A 13692-nucleotide genomic window follows, 5' to 3' on the forward strand; every position below is an offset into this window, starting at 1 on the left:
CATTTAGTTAATGCTATTCCTGTTACGTCTATTAGTAATAATTTATATCAATAACTAATATTCTTTTATTTCATGCTTAGAAAATATAGTTTAGGAACATAAAAAATAAACTTTTGGATTAAGTTATGAATAAATAACTTTATACACTTGTATAATACATACTTAGTATGTAGTATCATAAAAAACAATTCTTCATTTGATGAAGAGATTTTTACAAAGATTAACAACAAATATTTACTTACAAATACAATTGTAATTCATTATAAAATCTAAAAGTACATAATATTTACAAAGTAGGAATACATTTGTATTCATCCCAAAACCCTGTACAAACTGATAAACCCTCTTCTTTCCCAACTTTTTCTTTACTTATAGGCACACACCTTTCAATTATATGTTAAAAAATTGTCTTCTCCATTTTGCTCATGAACTTTTGTCCTCTTGTAATACACACATGAACATTTTTGCACACAGTATTGTTAACTTATCTATATATAGAAAAAAAAATGTATTAGTAAGTTTTATTTGAAGAGAGGTATAGTGGATAATGGAATTTTAAAGTATAGAATTACCTCCTATTCTTCGAAGCCAAGGTGGCTTGTTCTCCCAATAGATAAATAAGAAATATACAGGAATGCCTGAGATGATAATCACAAGTCCAACACCCACTTCCCAAGGTTTTACATAGCATGGCAGAATTACTAAGAATGCGCAAATTATGAAGAATACGATAGGCAATAATATGTTGACCTGAAAAAAAAAATTATTTATTACTAAGTTATGCCCTATAGGGCATTGAAGCACATCCACTAAGTATGGCCATTTCATTTCAATCAAGCTGGCCCAAAAATGGTACAGTTCCATCGAGAGGGAATCTTTGGTTACATTTGGCCGAACAGTTTCAGAAAGAGAATACATTTGGACTATCTTGTATTCATCTTTCATAAATATGGATCTTGATAAGCTAATTAGTGCTGTTTAAGATCACCCTCCTTTATGGTATATGCATCATAAAATTGATCGCCATCGGTACGTACAAAGCAGCAAGCAACTTTTGCTGAGCAAATGGGTGCATAAGGTAAGTTAATAAAAATATTTTGCCATTATTAATGCTCTCGTAATTGCACCCCCAAATGGCAAATTCTTAAAATTCATTTCATATTTGTTTTAAAAGTAGTCCATAGCACTAAACACTAAACTGTTAGCAGACAGTCGAATGTAGGCTGTATTAGATGCTCTGTTTAGATCCTCAGCTGGATGATGAAATTGGTCCCTCTTTGGACGGAGGATTATTTGTATTTAATTGGTTCTAGTGGCTCAAACCCCATCATAAATTTCAACTTTTAGATTCACCTCTAAGTATCTCTAAAAAATTATAGCAAAAGGCTTAATTTTGGGTGACCTGTAAAACCTTTGAAAATTTAACTCTTAAAGGTCTCTTAGATAATAGACTGCATTGTAAATTTCAAATTTTAAATTCAACACTAATAAACTAAACAATTTTTAATCATTACAAGAGATGCTAATATTCCAAGTGTAATATTTCTATTTGGGGACTATAAGAGGACATAGTGGCATCGAATTCCATAATAAATTTCAAAATTATGATACAACTCTAGTAAATAAAAAAATCGATCTTCTCCCATAAAACATCCATTTTTATATCCTACAATATTTATGCTAATTATTAGGTTTATTAATATATTATTGTCTCAATATTACATATAAAATGAGTGAATGTTGAATACATACCTTGATAGGTCTTTTAGCATCTGGTTGCTTGTACCTAAGCCAGAGAAGACCACAAATCGACATTAGTGTAAAAACTGCTTCCACAAAACTAACATAATTTATCAGGATGAAAACATCTTCAATGAAAAGAAGGACTACTGTGACAATACACTGTAATGAAAAAAAGGATTAGTGGCAGTTTATAAATATCGAATTATGTATTATTTATCTCACAAGAAAGTGGCGTATTATAAGCATAAAAGACTAAATTGTCCAAAAAAATATTTTGGAAAATATATTTTTTCAATAGCTGTAAGAAGTGAATTTTATTTTGTTTTAATATTTTCTTATGTAAATGAATGATTTACAACTAAATAAGACTTGTGTGGAAGTAAACTCAGTTTGGTAATTAATGGTATTATGTCTTTGATTCAATCGAGAGATTGGTGTATTACACACAAACACCTTTATCCAGTATTATGAACTGGATCAAGAATTTTAAAAATACATTTTATTACCATATGATCATGCAACATACTTTGCCCTGAATTAGTGTTTAGTATGCTCAAAGAAAGAAAAACGTTAATATTGGCATTGAATTTAAAGGCAGTATAAATTTTGATAATGAGATATACTTAAGATGACAAATATGTGTAAGAAAGAAGTGGCTTTGTCAATAAAAAGATTTCCTGGAACTTTAAAAACTCAATTTAATCTATCCTAATTTAAACCCCAAATTGATGCTCACATAATCCCACTATTTTGAGATATTACTAGCTAACCAGATTTAATAGAATATAATGTATTTTAACTATAGGTATACTATTATAATACATACCAGGAAAACTAATGATGGCACAGGTGTAAACCGGCGAACATTTATTAGTGCTATAGCTTGTGGCAGATGTCCTTGTCTAGCACCAACGAAAAAAAGTCTTGCAGAAGCAAATATTGCCCCATTTAATGCTCCAAACGTTGAGCATGCCACAAAGAATGGCATTGTCCATGAAAATGAACCAAACAACTTGTCCCCAAAGGTCTGTAACAACATTTTCAAGTTGGAAAAACATGTAAAAGACTAATTGTAATTGATATAAATCAAGGCTCAGGTTAATGATAAAATATTTGGCATTAAAAGTGATAATACAAACCACAGCGACTGCACTAGACAAGAGAAGTTCCTTAGGTGACAGAACCACATAATAAGCAAGATTTGTCATAACATAGATAATGGTCACCATTGGTAGTGATATGCAAATCGCCAAAGGTAGATTTCTAAAAAAGGAAAATTAAATAAAACAGAATAAGTAAACTTAGTTATAAATATTCTATAATACAGCATCGAAACAATTAATGCCTTACTTATATGGATCCTTAAGTTCTTCAGTTACATAATTGAGGTAGTTCCTGGGGGAAAAAAAAATTTTAATAATAAAATTATTTGTATAGCTTTTATATTTTAGCAATACACTACATAACACTAAGCATTATTTAATAAAATTTAGAATGATATCAAAACAAATGTGATAATAAAAAAAAATGTAAAAAATTTGGTTGAAAACGCATGATAAAAAAAAATTAAATCAGTAACAATCACTGATTGAATATACTTTTGTAAATTTAAATAATTTTAAACAGAAATAGATATTCTAAAAATCAGATTAAAATGTATCATTTCTTAGTTAAGAAGTGGTTAAGGAAACAAGAATGAGACGCAAACCAAGGTATTTTTAATTTTTTTAAAGAAATAAATTTTCCCTTATGTTCTATTTTATGTCTAGTATGTTCAAAGCTGTCAAAAACAAACATCCCAACAAAAAGTTATACTGAAAATGCATCTGATCTCTAAATAAATATATTTAAATTTTGAGGAGACAAAAAAAAAAATTAATAAAATTGTTTTCTTGTTAATATTAACCAGCATACATTACAAACTAATTTTTGTCAATGACTTATTGAAATGCATTGTGTATTACTACAGCAAATATCTTAGGATATTTAGTAAACCATTGTTCACATTTATTGATAAATAAATCATTTTCACAACTGCCCATGAAAGGCATAGGAAAGTTGGGAGCTGTTAGAGACGTCTGATTCCCAACATTATGGTATACTTTGATAAATGTATCATCTGAAAGATATGTTCATATTATTAATAAAATAAAATTCAATTACCATCCTGAATATGAAAAAAGGCCAGAATAGAAGGCAAGAGCTACATAGCCAGGTTCAGTGTTGGTTCCTTTGAAAGGTTCTTTACTGAAGAGGTCATCATCACCCAGGATCATGACATACAATCCAGAAATAATGATCATAACCAGTGCTAAAACTTTAGTTCCCGTGAAGACATCTTGAAGCCTTGTAGCCCATTTCACATTATAGCAATTTATAAAAGTTAACAAACCTGAAAAAATAAAATAAGCATTTTAAAATGATAAAGAGCAAACAAATAAATAACTTTTAAAAAAAATCTACTTGAAAATGGTACACAAGAGCCATATAAAATAATATTATGTAAAAATTCCAAATCAACCTGAACAGTAAATTAATTTATTATTTTATGAAGTTGATACCATTACATACCACAAATTTCAGGTTGTTTTTAGTTCTACCCTTCATTGCTATAAGTATTTTTACACTGACAATGGGCTTAGTAAAAATTAGTATTATTTGTAGAAAATTGATATGCTTTTTTGAAAAAAATTATCTGTATCAGTTTATTTAGGTATCTATGTGTCGTATATAGTAGACCCTCAAATCCAACAACTATGGGATCGGATACCCATCAAATTTTAAGGAGTTTGTTGCCTTCAGAGAGATAATATAAAAATATGTTCATTACATTATATTATATCAGAACTTTAATCTAAACAGCTAGTAAGACACATAAATCATAACAAGTTGCTTCATGTATTGAAATAATCATTTATTGTTATTTGTTTTGTTTTTATCAAGATTAGTTAAAAATATCACTTATGTTGTGTCTTGAATATCTTTGTTTTTTTAATATTAAAATTCTCTCAAAATTAAGTCCCCTCTTCTCAACCTATTGTAACATGTTCCAGCATATGAGTCAGACTAGTGAAGATATGGGAATGTCAAGTGTTGGATTTGAGTTTGTCTACAGTGTTTGAACTACTGTAGGAAACTGTTGTGGAATTTAGGGAGGGTTTTTATAAAGAAAGACTAAGATAGTATGTTTTCACTAATGGATGCTAGGACAGACTGTTCTAGACACGAGGGACGCCAAGCTATCCCGTGTCAGAGCAGTGTCACCATCTACTGTTTTATTTAACAAACAAAATAATAAAATATATTTTCTATAATAGAAACTAAGGAATTTTGTCAAAATATTATCCTGTTAGAGGTATTATAGTAGAGTTATAAGCCAAAAATCATAACTCGATCACATTATTATATCTCTAATAAAATTTAAGAATATGTTTAGCACTTATTTTTTTCTTTGATTCTAATTTCCTCATTTAGAACAAATTAAAAACAGTTGAGATTAAGTGAGTCAAAGCAGTTAAAAGAATAACTTTTGTTTATTACTATGTTAGGTACTTAGTTGTTTTAAACTACTATTAGGAATAAATACAATAAAATTGTTAATTTTGCTGATTATGAAAGAAAAGTGTAATTTAAAAATAATTTACTTATAAATTATTTGTATATAATTATCTTTTTATAAATAAATTACTTTTGGCCTTTGTTTCTATTTGTTGTGAATTCCTTGAAGTACTAAGAAATTTTAAAATAATTTAGAAAATTATTTCAATAAATCAATCCATTTAAGTACATCGACAATTATTGCAGTTCACCTGCTTGCTTTAGTAACAGTTGGGGTTGTATTTCACAATAAAAAATAAAACACATTTTTGTATCTTGTATTTTAGGGGACAAAATACAAAGTGCAGAAAATATTTTGTACTTAAACAACCAAATTCATAATACAGAAAAAATATTACCTATTTTGCATCTTGTATTTAAAATACTTTTGTAACATAATACTTAAGTATTGCAGATAAAGAGGAAAAAGTACTCTCAATTACAAAATAGTTAAAAATATTTTGTACTGTATTTTGTGAACTACTTTTCTTCTAAAATACTTGATGGTGGTTTGTAACAGAAATAATTTTCTTTCAAAATTATTTTAGATTAAAATTTTTGCCCAAATATATAGGTATTTTATACATATAAAAAGTTATTTAAAAACAATTATATGATTTCTCAAATAATTAAATTCGATAATAAATTGTGTAGTTTTGAGAGCAATAGTTTACGTTATGAATTCTAAGTTTTCACATTTAACTGGAAGTTGCTTCGATGTCGAAAATACAATAATGGTGGTGGAATTTGCAAAAAGTGGTGTAAACAAAAGCCCACAAAGAAACTAAAGAAAAGAGAAATGGTACATTCTTAGGTTTTTTCCTACCTCCCTCAGTGGAGCAGGTAGAATTTGCTGTGTTAAAATTGTTAGTGAGGGTGGGAAAGAGACGCCAGATCTTTGTTTCTGTATGACCTTTGTTGGCTATTATCCTGTTTTATAGATACTCTCTATCCACTTTGAGGACAATTCTTAAATTTACATAAAATTATTTTGTTATCAATTTTATTTACAACGTCATAAATATTTATATACTTACATGTGACTAGTGCCGCTAGAAGCCGTACAGCCTCGTAGGGCGGCTGACAGACAGGCCACAGCTGCTGGAGGATGTACTGGGCGAAGGTGAGGGCCGTTATCGCATTGCCCGTGGGCACGAGGACCAGGAGGCCGACCCAGAGATAGAGGAAAGCGGGCAGAGCTCCGAAAGCCTCGCTGATGTAGGCGTAGTCCCCGCCGCTCTTCGGGATCAGGGTACCTGTGTTAGAAAATCAGTTAGTTGCCATCAAACTGGATGAGTTGACAGCCATAGGGGGCTAATCGAACTCAAAGCTAAAGTCTATGGTAACAGATACTGAAGAAAGCGGTAAACAGCAGGGTAGAGCAAAAAAATAAATATAAATATAACCATGACAATTTAGCTATAGTTATATTTATAAGCAATTCTTAACTCAGTTCTGGTTAACAACCTAAAGTAATCATATACAATGCAACCTTTAGTAGGAGCAATAACTTAATGAGTCAAAATTTGTTCATTCTTTCAATCATGTCGGGAGTATCACAAGGTCTAATACTGGTGCCTTTACTCTATGTTGTGTATAATCATAATATACCTGTAAACACGTATGACGCAACTCACTATCTTTACATCGTTTATATTCCCTAGCAAAAGTTTAATACCACAAGTTCTGTTGTGTAAAAACTGTTCCGAGATAATACTTGCACAATTCCAATAAACTTTTTTTAGTTTTATTTGTATTTTCTAATTTTTTAACATAGAGCAAAAGGGTGTTGAGTTTTTTCCTCCATTATGTTAAGCGTTGCCTATTAATTACGACACATAATGAAAATTACTTGTGTTTTTCATAAAAAAGCGGTAGTACAATTACGCAAAACTTTGTGAAATTGACTTCATCGTGTTGGTGGGCTCAAAAATGTATTTACAATCATTTAACAAATACATTTTTGATCTAACCAACACAATACTAATAATTTCACAAAATTGTATAGTTATATCATTATATTTCCGTAACAGCAGTATAATCTTGAAGAAATACTAGCCAGCCTCGACGTCATTGAAGCTCCTACAACTTACGCAAAATATCGCCATCTTTGAGAATAATTCATTTAATTTTTTATTCAAAATTGAAACTTAAGTTACTAAAAAACTTAAAACCTAACCATATCGAATTAAAATCATACAGGCATATTCCTCACAAATATGCGGGGTGGACAAAAATATCCACTTACAGAAACTGGAACCTTTTTAATACGAAATATTGCAAATGATAACAAAAGCTCCTTGGTACCTGCCTAAGATACTGAATTGTACATATCAACAGTCGACCAACTCATAAGGTCTCTTTACCGATGATAATAAATTAAACGGAGATAATAAAAGACGGGTCCAGGAGATGGTTAGGGTTGATTTGATCAGCAATATCAGGAGGAGGTTAAAAAAATTACGTGAAGCAGGTGAGGAGGTTGTGCTGGGTACTACTTCCATCCATAATGAGCAACAAAATGTCATTGTACGCTGATTGGACATGTTTAATACAGTATTTAAAAGTAAATAACAATAAACTATTAATATAATTTTGATTAGATCAGATATTTATATTTTTTGTAAAAATGTATACTGAGGAGCAAGGCGCTAGGCAATACAATTCCGCAACGCTGGCACCTCTTGCAATCAGGACAGGAGATGATTTAGGGGAACCCATTTCCAGCAATATACGGGTACTGCTCAGGGCATGAACTACATAATTGTTTAGTTTCAGATCAATTACCTAACAAAAAAAAAAATCATAACACAATTCAATTATACCGCTGGTCGTTAAAATCACAAATAAATATGATTGATTTAAAGTAAAAGTTTATACTAAACAAGTCGGTAAGAAAAATTGTCCTAAAAAATAAAATTAAAAAAAAAACGGATTTTATACTCAAATATTAACATTCCTATTGAACCGCAAAAACATAGGAAATGAAATAATTAGCAAAATGGAGGTGCACTAAAATTAAAACGATTCACATCAAGCTTAAATCTAATTCACCTTAAGATTATGAGAGCACTATAAAATACTTCAAACATCGAAGATAAATATCCAGCGTTTTCAGGTAAGTATGAAAGTTTTCTTCTCAAGGGCCCTACAGATTTTTTGAGCCGCTGAATCTGTTATCACAGATCGTTTCCCACATCGCTAGACGGTGACTTTACAACGGAAATTGAAATTTCTTATAACTCGAAAATAAATATTCAATAAAAAAATAATGTAGGCAAAACTCCCTTTTAAGTTTCTGAACGTGTCCCAGTATCAACGTCACGTACCTGGTTTTATTTTTATGTAAAGTAGTTAACAAATACCAGGTATGACTAGGTAAAAACGAATACTCAGAAGGGAGTTTTTATTTTCGCTTTGCAGGTTGGTCGAAGATGGAATATAGTATACGCATTTTGTAGGAAAAGCGCCCTTTGATTGCATCCCAAACTCTCCAGTTCTATATCACAACGCTCGAAAAATAGTGCCGAAATCGGAGGATAAAAATAAATCCCATCAAATCACCCTTACTCTTCGTCGTAAACCTGCCGACAGCCCTACAGTATACTTTAATGTTGCTCTTACCCCTGTAAAACAGATCTGCTACCTTAAACTACGTCTTGACATCGACTAACTAGGAATCCTCACACAAGACCGAACAGACAGGAAACTGCACGTTGATTCCGATTATTACAATACTAACTAGACATTATGGTTTAACCTTCCAATTCGTTAGAAAAGACTGATCTATAAGACAATAATAAGGTCCATCTCGACAAACGGAGTTGGATACGAGAACCCCAAATCTGTTATCCAAAATCCTCAATGCTCTTTACTTTGTTACAAATAAAATCACCCATAAAGACCAAAATGTTCCATATGTAACCGATCAGGCCCGAACCAGATATTAATTCTTCCATTATTAACTCCCTAACCACTCAAAACCATTAGTTTCAAACCTTCCTTCCTCTTTCATCCCTGACAATCCTCCGAGGTGGCTGAAAAGAAGATTGCCTTGAGACCTTATATTGTAAAAATGTTTTTTAGTGTTACCAATGGGTAGTTTCTATACATGCCTGTACCATACCATAATGATCTTACTTCAAATTTACTTGTTATATTTTATGTACAATTGTAAATGTCAGTAAAAAAAATTGTAGGAAATATTGCCTACTTTAATTTTATTTACTAAATATTGTTCGGAAAATGCTTTGTTTTCGCAAAAAACTGACATTTAATTTTTTTGTTTATTAATTTGTTGCAAAGACTGAAAGGGTGGAAAACCTGAGGTTCGGATTCTGTACCTAAAAAAGATGTAGAATCGTCGAGAAAAAAATTCTATACTTTTTTCCTGAAAACGTTCTATTTTGATCTTTGATGTCTGGACTGTTGTATAGCGCTCTCTATCAGCGTTACAGATTACCTGAAAATAAAATGTAATATCCGCATTTCGTAGGGAATTTCGTTTAAAAGACATAATTAATACACTTAAAATAGTGATTAATTTATTTGCTTTATTTTTTCTCACTTATTAGAATTGCTGAATATATTTTAACTATGAAACGAAAAACAGTTTTTTTTATTTTCTCCTTTAATAAGAGAAGGATTTAATTATAATTTCAGTTGCTTATAAGGAAATTTCCTTATAGAAAAGTTCTTAAAATAAACGAAAACCAATAAATTACAAAAACAAAATATTGGGAGCATCTAGTATATGGAGTTACCAGGGACGCAACAATGCCCTTTTCTAAAAGAGTCCAACTCCCTTCATATTACCAGTCCTACAACCATTGTTATTCCAAAGGGCACTCCGAGCCAGGTAAGGGGACCCTTCCTGGGGTGGTCTAAGCGTAGCTACTTCACTATAATACATTACAGTAGGGGGCTTGAGTTTTTGCAATGGTATTGTCACTATATCATAAGAAAGTATTTAAGAAAACACATACAATGAGATATATTGTCTCACATTGCGGTGATGCAGATTATAGGACTACACTTATAAATATTAAATACATTTTTTAAACAAGATAACTATTTTTTTAAAAATATATCAATTGTATCCATGTTAATTCTCAACACTCTTTATTATATCATCAACAGTCCAACGTTTCGTCCATCCTCAAGGACAATCTTAAATATAAATTGACACCTCACATCCAGTTATTAAAAAACGTTTTGTAGCCTATTCTGCTCAGATCATTAATTACAAGTCAAATTACCCTATTTAGTCACAACTTCATTCATTTTTAAAGCTTTTTATTTTAGATTAACTATCACATATTTGGTCCATAGGTATATATGATAGTTGATAGTATTAAGTTGATCAAAAATTAAAAGTTTTAAAAATTAAATAAATTATGACAAAATACGGTAATTTGACTAAATAAATAATGTTGTACAGGGATGCTATGGATCGATATATAAATAATGTTGTGCTTAGGGATGCGATAGATCGAAAATGAAAAAGTAGTGTTAATCGGGGAAATTGTACTATAGGATTAACGGATAGAAATAAAATAATCATTTCGGAAAGAATAATTCTAATTCTATACTCCCGTACTAATTATAGACAAGTTCTCAATATACAGCAGGAGTTTTTTGAACAGATTCTGTATATATACTATGTATTATCATATATTTGTAATTGTAATTATATATAAATAAAGAGGATTTAAAAAAAAAAAAAACAGATATAACCCTATATAAAATATAAGATTTCTATATATATATAAGATTTCTGTGATATAACCCCCTTGCGCTCAAATATAGTTACATTTAGATATAAAACAGCCAAATAATTTACCTAGAGTTGGATGAATTGTTCATCGCCCGAAAACTACTTTTTTCTTATGAAAACTGATTATTAACAATGTGTTATTAAAATATTGTTAATCTCTTATTTTCCTTTACAAGTCATATATAAAACATACTTAGACATTTGCCCATAAGATTTCAATACTGCCACAAATTTCGGAAATAATTATGTCAGATATGTTTGTAGATTTTTTTTAAAATTATTTATATTTGGTCCAACATTGTACAAAACATAAGTAATAATAGTAAGAATAATAAGTTTCAGAATTTTACCCATAAATTTGGATTTTGGCTCCACTGTGGGAAGCAGAAGAAAGAACTTGATATATAAATTGCATATTGCTATGGCGGCATATAGCATATTGATATATAAATAACACGACATATATGTGTATATACAACTTTAATAAATGGTTTAAAAATTATCATAAACATAATTCATACTAATCAAAGTTGTTCATTACCTTCATTACAGCTTAAAAAGTAATTATGGACAAGGGGTTAATATACAAATTGGTGTTTAAAGCTAGGGTAAGGAGGAAAAATACAGGAAGGTTTGTTAACGCTACTGTGGCAACGATATCTCGAGAGACCGGCAATCTCTCACGTCAACAAGTCAATTTTTTTAAATTTTACTCTATAGAAATGGCTTTATTAAAAAAAATTAATAATGTTTAATTACAGTAAGTTCTTTGAGCTACTACCGAAATCCGTGTCAAATTGTAAACGTAACATTCACAAGGCTTTCATCAGCCAGGGCTTGCGAAGCCACAACCACTTTTGGAGGTCGTTAGGTTGACTTGGCCTAAATGCAGAGCTCAAAGGAATGCGATTCAAACTTAACACTCAAATTGGAGTACAGCAAGAATGTCAAAAAATATATAATTTTTGTTGTTAATAATTGATTTTATTTCAAAAAGTATTTTATTCAGTACAAGGTCGAATAAGCGACGTTTATATGAAAAAAAAAATAAACAAAAAACAACAAGGCATTTCATCTGAATAGTGTATTTATGGAAAAATATATTTTTTAGTATCAGTTTAAAATTTAATGGGTTATTTGATCCATTATCTTACAATTACCAAAAATATAACAGTTGTAGGAAGATAGTCGATTAAGTAAGGTACAAAAATAGCAATAAAACTATTTTTTAGTAAACTACGTTTCGTCCCCATTTGCAAGGCTTCTAATCAAGAGTTCTAAATCCAGAAAGAAGAATGATCATTCTTCCTAATGTATGTAAAGTGGGGCTAAATGTCGGTCACTAATAAATTGTTTTTCAGCCATTTTTATACTTATCTTTACCACCATCCGGACTATCTTCCTACACTAATCAGATAATAATCTTCCAAAAAATATATAATAGGTGTAACGTAGCAATTAAAGGAGCAGAAATCCATGAAAATTCGACATATTTCAATGATTTTTTACCACATTATCTAAGATAATGGCCTAACTTCCTTAGGCCAAAAACATACCATAAAAAATAAATGTTTCAATACTTGGAGGTTAACTAGAAACTTCTTTTGTTGTTTTTATTATTATTTTTTATCTCTATTTCTCGTTTTCACATATATTGAATAACAAGATATTAAGTTTATTCTTTATTTTTACCATCCTTGTAAGCATCATCAAGTATTTAGGTCAAACTAATAAAATGTAAAAAAAAATATGAATGAATTTAGTTTGATCTCGGTCATAAATAAATATTTTATAAAAACCACAAGAAATAAATACTATTTAAAATATAAAGCATTGCAAGGTTAAAGAATTAAGTTGCTGGTACTGGTACTAGTACAAATGGGAGTATCAAGTCCAGGAAGTGAGCCTATTGGTCGTTTTGCCAAGGGGTAATTATTAATTAAATAAATAAAATTAGAGTTCATTAGACTTTCTCACTTCATGCTCCTCTAATATCTTACGTTTTGTTTTTAATTTGATAAATTATTTTAGATTCGTTTTATTTATTCCAAAAATATATTATATATATACCGTCAATGAACAATGATTGTGCAAGTAGTTGATTTGTTAAAGATCACAATGGAGTAACTGCCAGATTATCTAAAATTCAGGGTTCCCACTTTTCAAAGGCTGGGTGGGGTCCAGCTATAATAACAGACGAATAAATAATTATATGTCACATCCGTATTTCAATCCGAGTCCTGGGAGTTTGTAGCTCAGCGCCTAACTCAGTGAGCTATCCTACTCTCTCTCCCCTTAATATTTAAAAGTAATTAAATTTATAATTCGTAGTAAAACTTTTTTCCCTTAAGATGATAGACCGAGGAATACCTTGATACCGAAGGATACTCAATTATGCTAAGGCCAAGGATTGAATTTCATTTTTATTTAGGACTTAAGGTAATCTATATTTACATAATTGAAATCCAGGCTAAGGTAGTGTGACCTTAATGTTATTTGAATGACTCATAAATTGCAGAAAATCATGACTTGTATTAATAGATATTGAATAAAAATAAATAATAATTATTTTTAAA

At 30.1% G+C, this 13692-nt stretch overlaps 1 protein-coding gene across 1 annotated transcript in view; it reads right to left on the reverse strand.

Moving 5' to 3' along the window:
* Positions 1-233: 233 nt before the first annotated feature.
* Positions 234-13692, reverse strand: part of mnd (minidiscs) — a 66850-nt gene continuing 53391 nt past the window's right edge. The window contains exons 2-9 of the mRNA XM_014426569.2: positions 6378-6596; positions 3907-4135; positions 3094-3138; positions 2883-3006; positions 2570-2770; positions 1753-1902; positions 573-750; positions 234-488 (exon numbers count right to left, since the gene is read on the reverse strand). Coding sequence (XP_014282055.1) covers positions 424-488; positions 573-750; positions 1753-1902; positions 2570-2770; positions 2883-3006; positions 3094-3138; positions 3907-4135; positions 6378-6596 — 1211 coding nt within the window. The 3' untranslated portion in view covers positions 234-423. The remainder of the gene's footprint in view (positions 489-572; positions 751-1752; positions 1903-2569; positions 2771-2882; positions 3007-3093; positions 3139-3906; positions 4136-6377; positions 6597-13692) is intronic.

This window comes from Halyomorpha halys, unplaced genomic scaffold (assembly GCF_000696795.3).
Source record: "Halyomorpha halys isolate HHAL.00 unplaced genomic scaffold, Hhal_1.1 Scaffold584.1, whole genome shotgun sequence".
Lineage (NCBI taxonomy): Eukaryota > Metazoa > Arthropoda > Insecta > Hemiptera > Pentatomidae > Halyomorpha > Halyomorpha halys.